This window comes from Mastacembelus armatus, chromosome 22, assembly GCF_900324485.2.
Source record: "Mastacembelus armatus chromosome 22, fMasArm1.2, whole genome shotgun sequence".
Taxonomy (NCBI): domain Eukaryota; kingdom Metazoa; phylum Chordata; class Actinopteri; order Synbranchiformes; family Mastacembelidae; genus Mastacembelus; species Mastacembelus armatus.
This window is the reverse complement of record NC_046654.1, coordinates 10,480,932-10,499,412: the sequence shown is the minus strand read 5'-3', so window position 1 is coordinate 10,499,412 and position 18,481 is coordinate 10,480,932. Positions and strand designations below refer to the sequence as shown.

At 43.1% G+C, this 18,481-nt stretch overlaps 1 protein-coding gene across 4 annotated transcripts; it reads right to left on the bottom strand.

The window, feature by feature from the left end:
- Nucleotides 1-162: 162 nt before the first annotated feature.
- rtn1a (reticulon 1a) lies at nucleotides 163-18,365 on the bottom strand. Of its 4 annotated transcripts, XM_026307817.1 has the most exons (9): nucleotides 18,143-18,365; nucleotides 11,096-11,821; nucleotides 10,003-10,689; nucleotides 2,601-2,808; nucleotides 2,337-2,475; nucleotides 2,106-2,175; nucleotides 1,864-1,910; nucleotides 1,702-1,760; nucleotides 163-1,028 (listed from the first exon to the last, which is right to left on the bottom strand). In XM_026307817.1, exons 1-9 carry the CDS (start codon nucleotides 18,363-18,365, stop codon nucleotides 986-988), a joined length of 2,202 nt encoding a protein of 733 aa, XP_026163602.1. In that variant the 3' UTR covers nucleotides 163-985. The 4 variants fall into 4 exon arrangements, with proteins under 4 accessions (XP_026163602.1, XP_026163609.1, XP_026163627.1 ...); XM_026307824.2 differs by lacking the exons at nucleotides 10,003-10,689; nucleotides 11,096-11,821; nucleotides 18,143-18,365 and adding an exon at nucleotides 7,425-7,605 and having other exon boundaries at nucleotides 947-1,028; XM_026307842.1 differs by lacking the exons at nucleotides 10,003-10,689; nucleotides 11,096-11,821; nucleotides 18,143-18,365 and adding an exon at nucleotides 4,581-4,735 and having other exon boundaries at nucleotides 947-1,028.
- Nucleotides 18,366-18,481: the final 116 nt, after the last annotated feature.

Below are 18,481 nucleotides of genomic sequence, written 5' to 3'. Positions count from 1 at the left end.
ATATATTGGCTTGTATTTATAGCTCCTTCTCCCATCCAAAGTGTTCTCTGTGTAGATATGGCGTGAGGTTTTCTCACCTAAAACTTAGTTGGGAGTCAGACACAAAATCGCCTTCACCAGCTTGAAGTCGTCTTATGAATATGAACTCAACAGTAAGGTGGCTGAGGAGATGTTATACATCAAGGTACATTTATTTTTCTTATTCTTGTAATTAAATACATACTGTAAGTGCAAATAGTTAGAGTTCAGGGTCTAAAGAACTACAGAGTATAGTTGAACATAGCACAAAGTTGGACAGTTATTCAAACAAGCTAAATATCACCAGATACTCCTTGTCTTCATAGTAGTACAACAGTACCTAAAACATGAGCATGTGTATTGTTCCTTATGGTTATACAAAAGCAAAAACCCTACAATTACCACATCTAAGACGCATATTGTGAAATTATTTTGTGCTTGAAAACACCAAAAGGAAATCGTCTTTGATATTTAAATATATTGACATATACTGAGAGAAGCCCCATCTGCTAACTCAGAAACATGAAGCAGTATTTAACATTGGCAGCAGAGCATGTCCGTGGGCATTTAGCTTTTTTGTGCCAAACCGTAGTTTGTGGTAAGCACTGCAAAGCAAAAAACGGAGCGTGATTTAAAAACTGCACAAAAGATATCAAATATTTACCCAAAGCTCACCTTCATGCACTTTATAATTAGCAACAGAAAAAGTGTTTCTCTCTTTTTTTTTTTTTTTTTCTTTTTTTTTTGTGTACTTGTCTACCTAGAAACAAGATGATGTACTTTTAAGTGTGACTGTGTGTGTTAAGTGTTTAGACTGCTATAGAAACGGTGAAGGTTTCTCCAGTGGATGTTTTTAGAGAACACCAAGATGACATAGCACTACGCCCCACAGATGACGACCAGGCTCTTCACGCTGCCTGACTCTGAGCTGGACTGGGCTGTCAGCTTCACGGTGAGACAGACAGGTTTACTCCTCCTTTCTTTTGGCCCCAGGGATCTTCGCCTGGATTCTGTACAGAGTAAACAAGAGTTAAAATTATGAAGCCAACAAAGTATTTATTTTAGATTAGGTTGTACTTATACTGCTTTAAATTAAAGGCGCCCAGCACCTGATGTTTTTGTACATTCAGGTTTTACTAAATTTGGAAAAGTCAGTGGTTAGTCCAAAAACTGCAAAGTTTTGAACCTTTGAATTTTCTAGGTTGCGACAGAGCCATTTAATATTGATATGGTGTATGTTTCAGCAATTTAAATAGACCAGGTTGTCTTTCTACAAAGTTTATCTCTGACTCTTTACCCTGTACAACATGTCATTGTAGTTTGTTTTGCTCTTAATTTAATTCAGACTGTATTCTCTAGTTGTTTTAGTTGAGATGGGAATGAAACTGACAGAAGGGTTAAGTTTGCTAAGCATGACCACAGCACCACACCTTCATAGATAAAAACATTCACAACTAGTGGCTGCCCAGTGTGTGTAGTCATCTGTAGGCCATGGTGCAGCTTGCACAAGGGCATCTCAGTATCACTAGTGAGGGAGATGTGCTGCAACATTAAGATGCTGATTTTGGCAAAATCTTTAGCAAGAGGTCCCAGTGCATTTGTAAAAACGGTAACGTATATTTGCTCTTGTGCTCAGATTTGTAGTGACCTTGGAACAAAAAGATTTGAATGACAAGTACTCACTTCCCCACCACAGAGTTGACCTGGGTCCGTATTAGTCCCACATATTGATCAATCTGTGCCTGAAAGAGAAAGAAAATGAAAAGAAAATAACAGGTGTGAAAACCGGACATCATTTTTCCAAATCCAGATTGACTTCAAATACCTTGAAGCTCAAATTCCTACCTGATGTTTCTCATAGACCACGGGCATGGTGAACATGGAGATTACAGCTGGAGAGGCAGTAGGGAGTAATGTTAAATTATTTTGACGTACAGTGGGAATATGTTCAAACAGGAATATGTTAATGTTAGCAGGCCCCACCCACTACACCGATCTGAGATAAACTGAAAAGGTAAACATCTTCAACACCATGATATGAACACACTGAAACAGAGCTGTGATGGACTGAGTCGGGATGACCTCACCTAGGATGAGCAGTGTCAGGCCGTTGAAGAGAGCGCCCACATAGGTCAGCAGCCACATGAGAACAGCAAACTGAAACACACACACAGGGTGTTTTATCTATCATTGTGGTGCCTGCACTCTTTGTGACATGTTGTGACATGAGATTAAAATGCCACTACACTACTACCTATGATCTCAAACATCTATATTGTCATCCTATGCCAGTGATGGGATGAGGGTGTGATGCAAACCTTCAAGGAGTCGACCAGATCCTGTACAAGGAAAAGCCTGCGGAGCTCTTTCATACAGGTGTTGGTGTACAGCAGGATTTTGTCAGCATATTTACTAATCTGGTCCTGGGATAGAGCGATTTCCATCTCCAGGTAGGCTCTGGTAACAAATACAAGAACATGAAAGACTGATAAATATGCGCAGCCTTTACTAAATAAATGCTTTGGACTTCTTAAAATGAAATCTAAAACCTGTTGGTGAATCAACTTTCTACTTTTACTCACTTGAAAGGATGTCCCTCATCAGTCTTCTGCACAGCCTGAAGCACAGACTTGTAGATCCTGAAGCTGATGGTGGCAGAGAGGGCTGCCAGGGCTAAGTAGGCTCCGACACTGACCACACTGAACTGGGTCAGGGAGAAGAGGAGCAGAAGCACGCTGCTGAACACGGCCCCTGACTGCTTCACATTCCTCCAGTAGAGCAGGTCAATCGCTGGTGGGGGGTACACAGAACAAGGACAACCAGGGTTAGGACCTGCAACCACACATGACATGACTTCTCTTTAACTTTTAGACTTGGGCATCTATTACCATTTCATTTTCAAAATGGATTAGGGTGTTGTGTGCTATGCACCACACATTTGGGTCAAACAAATGGAAGCTGTTCACAACCCAGTGTCTTCAGAGAGCTCCAGCTGTCATGTGATTCTGTTTTAGCCCATTTTACTAACCGTAGCCTTTCAGTGGGTCAGATGGAGCTGTGGAGCCGTAAAAGATGGTGTCAATATGTCCGATTGACATCGGTTCACTTTCTTTTCCCCGATAAGAAGAGTGACCTTTACGGACGATTATAGCTGACTCTCGCCTGTCAAGTGCCACAATCTGTGTTGCATTACTTTCATATTTACATCTTATGTGTTCTTATCGCCTGTGCCACCTGGTCTGGTTTCACAAGTACAGTATACAGACGCATATAGAAACATATTATGCTGAAGGTACACCTGCAGTTGTTGCTCACAGAACTGAATTAATGATTGACCTATAGGCTCTGTGAAGGCAGCAGCAGAAATAGAAGCCCTATCAGCAGTTCACAGATAACATTTCAATGTGACCTGGTCAGGAAAGCAGCTTTGTGACGAATGATGATCTCATTAATGCCCTGAAATATTATTTCTCTGATTTCTATCTCTTATGGGTACAAACTGTTGGAATATACGACACCAGCATGCCCACAGACAGCTGTACATCTTACTGCAGCATTTTCCTTCTGTCATCTTGGTGTGGCGGGGCCTGTAATTCAAAGCCACTACCAAAGATGAGAGAGAAGCGATAACTAAGGATTAGCCCAGTGTACCATTACAGCTCCAGTGGCTGACATGGTCTTCCTCTGGCAGTCGCCTGTGTCGTCTGGAAACACTGGCTTGTTTCTGTGTAACCTCTGCTGAACCAGCCCCCCCCCCAATACCACCACCACCAAACCACAGCTTTACTAGGTTTTACCATCTCACGTGTTGTTTCCGGCACCTGGAAATCCTTCGTGTCACGCAGGGAGGCGAACAGAACTGTACATTGATGTAAAGTTTTCTGCCCGTGAAGAAAAGAGAATCGCTGCTGAGGTCTCTTGGGTGTCTTAGTGTTCCTCTCTGAGCTGTCCGCCTGCCTGCCTGCTCTAATTTTAGCAGTGGAGCTGTGAGCAGCATAGTGATGACGGCCATCTTTACTCTCCACTAAAAGGCATCTGTGGATGCCAAAAAGGCAGACTCAACCTGGGCGGTGAAAGAAAAGCCATTGTGACTAAGTGAATCTCTCTCTTACCCACACACCGTTTCTATACTGTAAAATAACATGTATAGCCTGTCTTCTCTTATTAATAACCAGTAGTGACTTGGAGCCCACCCCACACACACACACACACACACACACACACACACACACACACACACACACACACATCAAATCAAACACACTACTCATTCAGAAACAGGATCTGTGGGTGCACCACTCTCTACAGAAGCCACTGTTCCTGCCACCATTGACGTGACTGACATGTCCATGTGGCTTACTGTTTTGAATGGAGATGCACACAGAAATAGGCTCGAGTACCACACAGAGCTGCTGTATTGACACACACACACATCAACAACAACAGATAGCTGAGCTAGAGACAGGTGTTGACCGGCGACAAAGACTGTGCCTGGGGATGTGCTGCACAAACTGCACACAGACTCAAAAGCTTTAGCTAGTGCTGTAGAAGCATATACTGACCTGCGGCTCCCATGGCTGAACAGGGAAAGAAGCAGCTGCTTTATCCACGGACAAAAGGAGAGCATGAAAGGGGGAGTCCCCCCCCACCCCCCACCCCTCCCTCTCCCTTGCACTCAGGGGGAGGGGCCACAGCCACAAAAGCAAATCAGCATCTATCTGCCTGAGCAGGGAGGAAGGGAGGGGCATGTCTGTGGGGTGCGGCTGCCAAAGAACCACATTGCGATCCAGCACACACAGACCCACAGTAATAAACATACACTCTCTCTGTGAGCTCTTTTATGCGTAGGCTTTTAAGCACAGCCCTGTGAACACGTGACAAATATTGCCTAGCAGTGACTAAAATAACACTCTCTGTTCTTGAATGTATCATATGACTTCAGTAGCTAAATTCGAAACAACCACTGTAACACTGCACGCAAATAAGCCGTATATGCTGTAGTCATATTCTACTGCTCTGTGAAAATGCTTTGGTGGCAAGGATCTGCCAAGCACCTGCCTGATGCAGTTACCATAGTTACCGTGCTCCATTTTCTCCCCACCTCTCAGTTAGGGATGGAGAGAAAGGAAGGGAGGGGCCGAAAGAGGAAGAGGGAGGGAGAAGAGCGTCCCTTTGGGAACAGAGAGGTTCATTTGCTTTGAATCTGGGGAATCAACGGCACATAATGTGTTTCTACGCCCTGACACATGAAGACGGCCACTCCCTTTATTGTGGAGCACAAAAGGACAATGGCAGTTTTAACAAGTGCCCTCGTAGTTGTCTGCATCTACAAATAAAAATATATAGACAGTGTTGCATTACAAATTTAGATTGTGCCCAATTGGATTCTGATTCCTGATCAATTAAGAGTATGAAACAAATTTGTTAAAACAAGATACCAGTTGGTGAGACATTTAAACAACCTACATTCAATTAAAACCACAACCTAAAATTCATATTAACCTAACACAGAAAACCCAGTAAGTTTTTGACAGCAGCAAGAACTCAGTTTTATGTCAGGCCTTTTAAAACCCTCAGACATTAAATCCCCTACACAATACAGGATGCTGAATCAGAGCACAGAGAGAATCCAAATGTTTCCAGCTGAAATCTGTGGATATGCCTGTGTTCTCTGATACGCAACACACAGAGTCCAAACCAGAGCAAACGATTAACACCAGTGACAATCATATGATTCCTCCTCCCCCTTTTCTGAAATGAAACTAGTTTAGCCTGACCTCATTAAATCACCGAAGACATCCTTGTGGCCTCAAACAAGCCACGAGCTGGAGTGAGCAAACATGCAATGAGACTTCTGCTGTTAACAATCTTTCACAGCTGAGAGTCAAGGACTTTAGTCTCAGACTTCTTCTTCTATGACTTCTACTGTATATCACTTGAACTCATGAATAAGCCCACTAGCAATGAGTAAACCGTACTGTTATACTAATACAAACTTGTGCTAATAGTCAAACAATGATTTAAAACAGCAAGTCTTAAGTCTTCCTAAATAAAAAAAGTACTGTACTGACAGTAGAGTCTGCTTCGATCTATTTGTGTAATTGATAAACTACTCATTAAAACTTGTTCTTTACCTATGATAGTGTTTCCTAAGCAAATTACTTTATGATCACAATTTAACACAGTTTATGTTTTGACCTATAGCATGCATGTGAAAACCTACTAGCTGCTATGTGTCATATTGAGTCCTGTAAATGTTTTTTTTTTTTTGTAAATGATTCACACATGCATGACTCAGTGTGGGATACAGCATCGTTGTCGACAATACCTGAGTGCTTCAGTGGCAGTGAGTCAGACTGTGCTTTGTGGAAAGAAAATGACTAAACAAAAATGCCTGCAGCCTCAAGGTGATACATAACCATTTGAGAGCAGGAAGTAAATGTGATCTGCTCAGCCTTTTGCTGTGCTGACTGTTCCAGATTAATTTGATGTGTACTTGTGTTATCCCATTAGACAGGCTACCATGTTGCCAAATTAAATGGATAATATCTGCAGAATAGTAACAAATGGAGGTTTGTCATCAAGGTTTTTACAAAGCTGTGCATCCACAGCCCACTAAGATCTTAGTGGGGATACAACAAACATATCACTCTTTTGCACTTTTACTGTTTGGAAGTTACTGATAAAAACACCAGTGTGAATGAAGCGCCGCCATTTTCTCTCTTAGTCCCTTTTCCGAGCTCTGCATGCTACAGAAAGAGACGGGTGGAGGATGCTCTTCTCTGGCCCCGTCTCTGCAAGGTGCCATGGCAGCCAAGGAGATAGAGCTGATGTAATCAGGATGGGTGTGCCCTGGTTACCATGGAGACAGTCTGTCAGCCGCCCGGATGTTCAGACTGCCTTGTTATACAAAAACAGAGCATACGCCATAAAAAAGCAGCTCTCCTGCACGGTTGCAAAGTGGGGAGCGTGATAACAATGGCATGCCTTAGACCACAACACTGGCATCCATATTAACATGTATCCAAAACAGATGGCTCCCAGCACGCTGCTGTGTAGACGCTTATTTTCCATAACACCCACCAGTGTCTTTCACACCGTCTTGTCTGTCTTTTTTTTTTTTTTTTTTTTTTTTCAGATGCATACACATGCAGCAGAAAGGATGTGCCATCAGGGTGTGGCCATGTGAAAGCAGGCACAGGTAAAAAGTAGTCTGATTCCCCCACACTACCCAGATATAATTAAATAACAAATGTACACATGCAAAGTACACAGACACACATCAAGACTACACACCTATAGTGTCAAGAATTTGTAACGTGCATGCAGTATACAATAAGAGTTTGTCTATCACAGCAACAGAACACAGACAATTGATGAATAAATCACAGTAAACACATCAGTACCCTGGCCCTTCCAGCTGCTCCAGGAGCATTCCTTCTTTGTCACATCTGCAGTGGCCTGCATGCTGGTGATCAGTAATGTCCCTGTTCTCTCTCTCTCTCTTTCTCTGTGGTCTCCGTTTTCTTCTTTGTCTGCTTCTTCAGTAGCACCGACTCACTCACTCATCCCACAAAGGCATGAATGGTTGAAAAAGGATGCGGGAGAAAGGCTGAGATGACAGAGAGGGAGGAAGGAAGGGAGGGAGGGAGGAAAGGTTTCCAGGGTGCTGCTAGCTCGCGGTGCACACAGACTGATGCTGTGGAGCGGTGCTGGCTAGAATAGATGGAGCAGGGAATGTGCGTTATGTGTCTGTGTGCATGTGATGCTGGGGGAGGGGTAGGGTGGGGTGGGGGTCAAATTGTAAACACCATGCCACATTTGCTTTTGCAGCAATCTATCTAAAGCGTGGGGTTGCTAAGAGGGTGGGTGGTTCTAGTCTCAGTCTAAGCTTTTTTCTTGAAAGGGAACCTTTCACAATAAAAGCTACAAAAGAGCCTCAGAAGATACTGGTAATAGCGGGGGTATGTGCAGTAGGAGGGTTATCCCACATATGCTTTGATGAGATGCCAAGAAAGGTGGATGCACTAACATACTTTTCAACATACTGCTCTAGCTTCTGTTTGCAGTGTAACAGAACCACATTTGTTTGCTTTCATTTGCAATATGGGCCACAAATATGGCATTTTACCATTTTTAGTAGTCTCATGTCATGTTAGGACACAAAAGAAAATGCAATAGCCATATTTTCTGATGGCTGAGACTAGCTGAACTCAAAACCTTGTTACTAAGGAAAAATATGGCAAATATCCAGCTCTGATCTTTATTTGCACTGACCAGTATTTAAGGTTATAGCCAGAGAGCCAAATAGCTGCGTAGCAAAGTGGATGTACTTTAATAATTCATAAGAGGCATTACATCACTGTGCTCCTTTTTTAGTGCCTTTAGGATGTGCTTGTGCTTTATTATCCCCCGCAATGAATCTATTTGTAATGCAAAAGGAGCAGTTAAAAGACCTGACACTGAAAAAAGCAACGTAGGTGCTTACAAGCCAAGTGGAAAAAAACAGCATAGTCATGGTGGTGTCAACACTGAGTAGAAGGTGTGCTGCTCTTTACAGTGTGGGGTCATGTTTTTTTAATCTGATCAAATCTGTTAGTCTGGTCCCCTCAGTCCTCCCCCCTGCAGACAGCCACACCTCACACCTTCTGCTCAGGCCTCAGTGCCAACACCAACAAGGAGGAAAGAAAAAACAGATTTATCTAAACAACGGTGAACATGGCTCCCCATCACTGTTGCTATGGAAACTGATGTGGAGGTATACTGAGTGATGAAAACAATTTCCACTCATCTTCAGCAGGGCAGTGATGACAAAGGTGCACTCCGCCCTCTAGTGGTGGAAAATAAAATATACACGACCTGCTTTTTGGCATTTCCAGAACCTTCTTAGAGTCTGAGTAAACAAAGCAAGATGAGACTTTTCACTTGCTGTTCAGTCATGCTGGCTTGTAATGCTACATTTTAAACATCTGACTATTTATCTGACACATTTAACATCTGGATCATAGAGCATCAGTACCACACTGAGTTTTAAAACATATGCACCTGTCTCTAAAGGCCACAGAGGAACCAGTGCAAAGAACAGAATTCTTTCAGATGTAATGTTGTTCAGCTCTTTAACTATCTGAAATTAAAGCAGAAGCCTTCAATACCCCTAAGCAGGAGTGTGTCCCAGTTTTGACACCATAAGATTATGTAAACCCAGTGTTTACAAGGACAGACGGAACAGCCAATAGAAGTCAAAATACGCATGGCAGCATCAAATGTGCAGCTTAGACAGCATTAACTCCTGCTGACTGCGACTGGCATGTCTGTCTTATCTAACAGATGTTCAAGAGACCAGATGCTGTCAAAATGCTGAAAGAGCTTAGTAATTTTACACCCTGTACAGCAGAGAGTTTTGTTTTCTGGTTAGAAGGTATATCTGTTGAGTTTCAGTTGTAATGTATTAGCATAAATGTAAATCAACGCAATTTCAGTCTCCTTTGTTTCTCAGTTATACCACCAGGGGGAAGCAGACATCGGGAAAGCACTACACAAGCACTTCCCACGCACCCTTGGCACAGACACGCACAGCAGTGGAACATCCCAACTCTCTCAGCAATCCTTTTTACTTTCCCGGCCTTGACACCGAAACTATGCAACAGCACAAACAGAGCTACCGGAAGGTAAAGAAACACTAGTGTCTTTTGTAATTTTGTCAGAAATATACTGTCAGTGGTTTCTAAACTTTTTTTTTCTCTAAATAAGATGTTGATGGTTCAAAATACAAAAGCACATGCAATATCTCGGTCTCTCACACCAGCAGCTGCAACTACCTATTCCTTAAATTGTTCCTCAAGGTAAAATCACTGCAATAATGAAGAGATTACAGGCATTTTTTGTGAAATCCTTTTACAGAGAGGCAGTAACATTGTTTTATTTTTGTTCAGAAGGGTTTGCCTTGTGCTGGGTAAAAAAGAATACAACTCTTATAGGACTAACCTTTTTGTTTGTTAAAGCCCTCCAGAATCGTCGTTAGGCCAGGTTTTCCTAGGTCTCCCTTGGCTTCATGGGTATGCTTGTGCATGTTGTCCTCCTGGGGTTTCTCCAATCTCACCTCTGGGGGCACAGCAGCAGTGGGGGGCTTGGGCTTGCTGGGGCGATCCTCCTCTGTTTTAACTGGGGTCTTAACTTTATCTGTGAACATGGGTTCGTCTAGCACTGCCTCGGCCGAACTGTGGGGAGGGACAGCACTGGGAACCAGGGGAGAGGGAGGGCTGACTCCCTGTTTGGGGCCACTGTAGCCCTGCTCTCTCTTTGGGCTCTCTTCAGATGCAGATTCAATGAAGAGGTCGCTGTCAAGCTCTGCCTCTCTCTCCTCCCTTAGAATGCTGTAGGCTGCGGGTGGACCGTGGCTGCCAGCCATGCCAAAACCACCTTTGGCAGCTGGGGGATTATCAAAGGGGTTGTTAGGCTGGCTGAAAGCTCCCTTGCTTTGAGGCGGTTGGGCAAATGGGTTGCTACTAGCCTTGGGAGGCTCCTCAGAGACCTGCTCAATCTCTGAGTCTCCAGACTCTGCACTGCTGCCATCATGCTCCCTCCTGCTGGCCTTTGTTCCTGGACTGCTTTTGGAAGCTGTAGGCTTCGCTGTGTCAGCCTTGAACATGTCATGGGAAGAGAATTCTTTTTCTGCTCACAAAGAAATGCAGAGAAAAGTGGGTGTTAGTCTTTTTACAAATGCAGATGTACAGTATCCGCTGGTTTACTGTAACTTAACTTAACTTAGTATGGTATTAACAACAGTTACATAAAAAATATCAGACATAGGTGGGGGAAATATGATGTAAATAATAAATATATCATATTTGTGTCAGTGGTCCAGGCATTTAATTCACTTGATTAAACAAAAACAGATATTTTCACCTGGTTATGTTTCTCCTTGTAATATATCGATATCACAGTATATAATATTGATATCACAGTATAGAATTTAGCAATATATATATATATATATATATATGACAATAATAGGATGTTATTGATATTACCCATGTCTATATCTAACCATGTGACAGGTGTTTTGTGCTGTGCCTACGTGTTGGTGAAGCATTTGGAGTGGAAGCAGGGCTGTCATCCTCTGGCTCTGAGAGTGTCACAGTAGGAACCCCCTGTAAGCCCACACTGAGGACGTTTTCGCGCTCAGAAACACTGACTGCAGGAGGATGTTGCTGCAGCTCCGCCTTGACAGCTGGAGACTTGGACTCAGTCAAGGTGATCTTCACTGGGCTAGCTGTCTGCGGGGTGCCACCCAGGTTTCGGTAGGAGCGGTAGTCTGACATCTCTTCATCAGATGGCTCCTCCACATAAGGAAAAGAGTGGGAGCCCAGTGCCGGACCTAGATTCTCTTCTTCCTCTTCCTCCTTGTCATCCTCATTTCTTTCGGGGTTCTTGTCTATGTAGCTGCCCAGCAAGTCATGACCAGTTGAGCCTGTGTCCACCAGGCTGTGCGGAGCCCCCTGGTGCTGGTCATGACGCTCATCCCAATGGCTGATGTCCATGTAGTTGTAGGATTCTGTCTTGTCTGAGCCCAGCAGAGGTTTTGGCATGTCATCAGTCAGGCTGGAAGTCATCTTGATGTTTGAGCTGAAGCTGTAGGTGTCACTGGAGAAGGGGTCAACAGCAGAGGAGAGACTGGAGGGCTTCAAGTCATCAGAAAGGTAGGAGGCTTCTCGACTAGATGTGAAGTTCTGATTAGACAGTAAGGAAGTGTACACATCACCGTCATCGTTCATGGGCTTCCTGAACTGGCCAGATGTGTCATCTACAGAAACCAAGAGGGAGTGAGATGTCAAGCTTAGATACAGAAAAATGATAAACAAGAATGGCAGAAGTTTTTTTTGTCATACAATCAAATAAAATCAGTCCAGTTATTCAAGTAATTAAAACATCCAGTTTAAACAGGGTTATGGTTGAGCTGCTACTGCTTCCATTGAGAGGGGGGTTTGTGGCACTGTGAGAGCAGCACGGTCAGACTGGGTGTTCGGCTGTGCAGATCAGTGAGGCAGCAGTAACAGAGGATACTTGTACCCGGTGTGGAACAAAGGGGGATTGTTCAAACCCCCCAAAACCACAGTAGCACAACCACAGTCTGTTCTAAATCATGCAGGCAAAGGACTGCCAATAGTCACATCTCTGCTCTGCCATCTCTAATTGTTCACCTTCCCTGGCACCTTACACAACAGCCATGAAAACAAACGCATACAAAAAACGCATACAAAAAAATAAAAATACATGCACATATCACGTATGTGCAAGCTGGCATCTAGCCTCTCCAAAATGTGAAGGGTTTAGGCTTGGCTAAGTTAGGTTAATAACTGTTCAGTGATAAATGTGTAACACAAATACTCCACACTCCTACATTCTAACTCCACATGTTGGTATATAACACACATAAAAACTAACACAATAATGATTCCAGCCATAGAGTTACAGTGTTCAACTAAATTTAAGAATCCCAAATGGACACAGTGCTATGTTTGAGCTGTGACACTACTCAACTCAACAACTCAACATCTGACTGAATTAGTTTAACACTCTTGCAGGGAAATGTTAAGGACACTCCTGCTACCGCTGCTCTGCAAAACAGGAAGAGAAGGGCTTGACAGAAATGTTATTTCAAATCATCAGGTCAGAAGCCAAGGTCAAGTCCAATGTTTACCTTTGTTGACTTTTGTCCAACTTCTAGTCTAAGTTGTGTAGCTTCACCAACAAACAAACATACATATGTTGCCTCTATTTAAGTAAAAAAAAATAGACCCCACACACAAACAGAAGTTGTATATGACATATAATGTTAATATTTCTGCTGTGCTATGTGCAAGTCAGAGTTTACACTTCCACAAACTGAGCTCCTCCTCCCAGGGCAGTGGTGGAGCTATAAATAGGCTGGGTCCAGCTGCTGGGCAGGATAAGAGGGGAAGATTTAAAGTAGCAGCCTGAGGGTTAGGTCCAGAGGATGCAGTCTGACTGACAGAAGGCCCAACAGGTCAGGACGTTCCAGCCATACCTTCACTTCCTCTAAAAGCTCCACCACCTTTCCCCTTATGCTGTCCTTCCTTCTGCTGGTTCCTCTGTCATTAACAATACATCATACCGCAGTGCAATGGCATAAACACTACACACCCATTCTGGGACACAGGGGGGAGGGGTGGCGTGATATGGAGGAAAAGCAAAGCAGGCCCAGACTCTCTGGAGCTTCAGGTTATTCTGTATTTAAAAGGATAAAATGTCTTGTAGATCAATTCTGAACTGCTTACGAACTTCCACACTGTAAAATATATGGGCACAGCTGTTGGGTGCAGTTCAGTTCAGTGAATGCCCTTGAGGTGATGCTAAACCGAACCAGTATGTAACCCTCAGAGTACTTTCATCATATAGGTCCCATCAGCCATCACCCTGGCAACACCATAATACGCTAACGCTCGCTGATTCACTGTACAAATGCCTACTGTGCAGATGTGGGCAGCCCTCAGAGCCACTACAAAGTGGTAAGAGGTGATCTCTGGAGCTGTGTGAACTGTCAGTAATCCTGCTGACTGTGGGCAACACACCCCCTCTGTTTTTATCAACCCAGTCTACGTAACAACCTAGTTAAACTCACCAGTAGTTGCATAAGGCATCTGCAACAATTAAGAGGCTGGATGCTTGTTGTTCTTGGTGCGCTATGATTTAGGGCATTTTGAGTCTGCTGGTATGGAGTAGCACACAGATGCTGCAAATAAAACCCCAAACCCACAAGGTTGAAACAAATGCTTTGCTCCCATAGCACTGGACGTGACAATAGAGGAATTCTCAGGTCTCACTGTAGCCACACTGAAAGGATGGCGCCTTTAAATAAATAAGTCCTGTTGAATGTGCTGTGAAGGGGCAGTCCTTTTGTTGTCCTCTGTGCAGACGTTGCAGCTCCGAAACTAATGCTGTCTGACAATCTGTGCTGTGCCCTGGCATGGACTCCTAATTACCAGGCTACAGACCAAAACATATGAGCAGAGACAATATCTAAAGAGCTGGAGTCCTAAGATGAATTTATTACCACTTTAAAATGAAGGCTTTACTGTGCTGCATGTGGGTCATGTGTGCAGCAGGGTTTACCCCTGTGAAGGCACTTACTGATGCACTGCAGTTACTCAGTAGGGATTTAAAGGAAACTATATGAATAACAGAAAGCTTTTTTTAAATCAGTTGAGGAGGTGCAAAGATTCATTTTCTCATAAGCAGCTATGTTTTCTAGTATCAGGATCAGAGGAAAAGCAGGAAATGCTGCTGGTTCCATTACTAAAACAACAAATGCACAATCTCTTTTAATCTGCATTGTCCAAACACACACACTCGTTCATCCCAGCTGTTAATCTACAACACTGCAATGATCCCTTTACTCCATCCCTGACCCCTTTCAACTGTGGTGTTACCTTTCAGGAGTTCTCTTTCTCCCCCGTGACCTTGTGGAAACATATCCATCAGGATAGTTACCGTGCTCTTCTTTCAAAGCCGTCTGTGCCTTTGAAGTTAAATCATACGCTGTAGCTTTATTGTTTTAGATATAAATTCTCCTTTTTACTGGGAACTGTGCAATACTTTGTTTAGGAAGATTACAAAAAGAACTGGATTTTGTAAACATTCATTTTATGGTTAAGCAAATATGTGAATACAAGTGACCAACTCCCCACAATAAAGTCAGTAAATAAGATGTAAGACAAGGACAGAAGTAGTGGCAGGGGTCGATGGGGAGCTGTGCTCAGGACTTCAACTGCTCTGAGGTGCATTGATCTAAGACAACAGGACATACAATTACTGTATCCACCGTTCTAAAAAAATCTCTGAAGGCCACACAGTAAAAATGTTGTTGTTCCAGTGTTTTTTGTCAAAGAAAAATCAATCTCACATCGGTTTAAATAAAAGCTAATTTGACCCATTTGAATTCTGAAGCTGTGGTAGCTCCAGTTCTTGCCCTCTGCTGTATTGATTGTATTTTTCTTGCTTGGATAAAGCCTTATGGATGAATGGACAGGACATGGGAGATCCCAGACCGAGTGTCTACAAGCTGTCTGCTGTTGATCAAACCTGTCAATTTAATGTGACTTCAGATTGGCGTTTAGCTTTCACTGTAAAGAGTGAAGCTGGAATTAAAGAATACAGACCCAGGCCAAAAGACAAGCATGAATAGGTTATAATAATCTATACACGGAAAATTGATATGGACTATGCTGTGTGTAAGTGCTGTTGCTGATAGTAGCTCTAATCCCATGAGCAGGTTTTCAGGACTCTGCTTAGGGATTACTCTTTGCCCACAGGCTAAAGAGCTGGACTGAGGCAGCACGATGATAGATGTAGTATCAAATTTCACATGTAGGGTTTTTATTGTCTGTGGGCTAAAGATGTGGATTAAATAGAACATGATAAATTATGATTTATTGATATGATGATAATAGTGTTGCTTTGTCTGCTGTCATGCTTTCATCTGTCCTTTTATTCCTCAGCATTACCTAATTGGTCCTAGAGCCAGATGAAGATGAATGAGCTAGCATGTAGGATGAGCATTTGAGTCCAGATCATTCTAGAAAGCAGGCTTAGTTGTATCTAGTGTACAAACTTTAGTTTTATCTAAGTACGTAAGGTGCTAGGCAGCATAATTTCAACTACAAAAGCTCACACCTGGAAGCTGCTCTGCTCACATCTTAAAGCCGAGTGCCTTCATCAGAGAAAGAGCCTGGACTAAAAGTGCCTCTGAAGAAAAGGACAGATTGAAGGAAAGGGCAGTTCCTTGTATTTCCACTTTTTCACCGACAGTCCAGCCATTTGAACTATCGGCCTTCTCATCACAGCCTCGCCTCTCTCACCATTAAGCTACTCCCCCCTCCTCCTCCTCTTCCACTCCTGTATTATCTTGCATCTTTATCATCTACTCTGCAAAGACCGAGCACTGCCCCCCCCCTCACCCCCGGGAACAGCAGTAGAGCTCTCACCAGCTAAAGGCACAAATGCACAGTCCACTAAGTGCTTGTTCTATCTGAAAGATATGAAAAAGCCCCAGTCAGACACATGCTGTCTCATCCTTGTCACTGATGATACGCTGAAACAGGCGAAACACTTGTCTAATCCACCTATCAGGGACTGGACCGTGGGAGAGCTTTCCTCATCACTGATGCATTTTATGTTTTTATGGAGAGGTGACGACTTTAACGCACCAACAGAATTTATAAAGACGTGAAAAATGTGAAAATGATGTGTTAACTGTTTGTGTGAACTATGCACTTACATGTTCTCATTTATGCCAGAGAACATGGATAAGACACAACATTTGCTAAAAACAAACTCAAATATGGGATTCTCGCAGAAAATTAGACCTGGTCACAGGATGGTGATCTTTTGAAGACAGAATATACTGTACTGTACTGTCTCTCATACAAAGCTAGATTCTACACCCTGGTAATTTAACACAGTTGAAATGAGAATTATCTGGGTGCTGTGGGTAGATCACTGTTGTGGCCAAGATTTAAGACAGGAACAGATCGATTTCTTAGAGAAGCAATTCTAGACATGATGAGAAAGGGAGATCCTATTTCACAGTTTTCCAGGCCTCGATAAAAAGAACATAATCCATAAGTTCCCAAACTTGTGTTGTCATCAACTAAACATTATTTTCCTCAGCAGCGAAGGAAATGACAGGGTGAGTGTGCTGTAACAGAGGAGGGTAGCTGGAAGTGAATGTATTTGACGAAGATGAGAAAGGACCATAACATGTCTGGCTAAAAGGAAAATGTCCACTCTGCCCTACAAGATGTGACGAGATCTGCACTGTTCCCACCAAGAACCTAAGTGACAGAGTGAATTATTTCACTGGTGTGAACTGGGCTCAGCAGGAGCCACAGAAATATGAGACAGCTATTCTTTCCTCTTTTATGAATCAAAACATAGTCTGTGTGTGTGTGTGTGTGTTTGTTTGTGTGCACCTACACAGGGTTGAGCTTGTCTAGCACACTTTTATGAAAGTAGAGCACAGGCTTTGTTTACTTTTTTTCTAGAAAGTGCCAGGTCATCATTTCACATAAATTTAACGCTCATTCTGTGTCAAGAGGATCATTTTTAGCTTTCGCAACTTAAATCAGTTTCTCTTCCCGTTGTAGCTCTTTCCTTTTTTTTCAGCTTTGGGTGTTTACGTTCTACCTTCCTTCCAAGTTCTGTGTCTTCTAAACTTACAAGAAACAAGAAGATGGTTATCCTTGTTTTGAACCCGCAGTAGCCAGCGAAATGAGAAAAGCCTGAGTGGCAAAGACAGGAAACTAAGCAGCATTCTTTTTTAAAACATCAGCTCATGAATTTTTCAGTGAATTCGTAAATGAAAGTGCAGGACTCCAGTTTTGCTTCACTGAGCGAATAGTGAGCCCTGTTTCTTCAGGATTAAAAATAGCAGCATGAACAGAGTGATGGACTTAGAACTGAGGTCTGCATGGTGTTTCTACAAAAACACTGCATCCAGTGACAGGAAAATATCATCAATACCAAAGCAGGATGCAATACTATTCACGACTATTCTTTTCTCTCTTGATAAACTGCATGTTTCTGTTATTCTTTTATCCTATTACAAGCAATGAAATCTATAGGACTTAGTCCAGTAATGTAGTTCTCATCATATACTAAATGCAAGTACTTTATTACTATAAAGACCTATGTGTGGATGTTTGTACAGCACCTATGGTAGTGAACAATTGTAGTGCGTTTAAAGTTCAAAATTTGGGGGTCATATTTGATGTTTCATAAAAATTAAAGGCTGGGAGTCCAAATCAGTGAATGAATTCAGCTCCAAGATGTCTAAAAATGATCCCCTCAGCAACACTGTGGAAGTTTTCTCGCTTGCATCTTTGTTTATGTGTTTTCAAACCCAGAAGTTTTCACTCTGCTGACAGACAGACAGTCTGTTTTCATGTTAAATCTGTGGCAAATGGACCGAGCTGCCTCCCCCTGGCTGCCTTCACGCCTAAAATCCCGATGTGGGCTTGTTAAAAACTGCAATCAAACCTTATGTTGCTGAAATACAATAAATTGGTAAATATTATGACTCCTCTGCGACAACAGTCCGCTATACCTGTAGATGCAGTTTCCATAGCAACGGGAGGCCTTTTCCCGTCGTCCTGGAAAGGATGAAATTGTTGATCCAGGTCGCCCGACGCCTCGCTGCCTCTGGGCTTAAATTCTTCACGCAGCTCGTCGAACCGGGTCTGTGTGTTCCCAAACAGGCCGTTCCTCTCATAGTCATCCCCAAACCACTTCCCTTCGGAGCCTAGCTCCTCGCCGGGCTGAGCAGACATGCTTTTCCCTGTTGTCGGATAGAAATTTCAGTCGCTTAGGCTGCTGCTGCTTCTTAACCAGCGTTTACCCTCAGTGAGCGGAGGAATGGTGACGATGCAGCTCCCGGCTGGCTTCT

Coding starts and splice junctions, on each gene's coding strand:
- rtn1a (XM_026307817.1), bottom strand. CDS start 18,365: ATGTCTGCTCAGCCCGGCGAGGAGCTAGGCTCCGAAGGGAAGTGGTTT. Junction 2,476..2,600: donor GATGAGGGACATCCTTTCAA/GTGAGTAAAAGT, acceptor ATTTGTTACCAG/AGCCTACCTGGAGATGGAAA. Junction 2,176..2,336: donor ATCTGGTCGACTCCTTGAAG/GTTTGCATCACA, acceptor TGTGTGTTTCAG/TTTGCTGTTCTCATGTGGCT.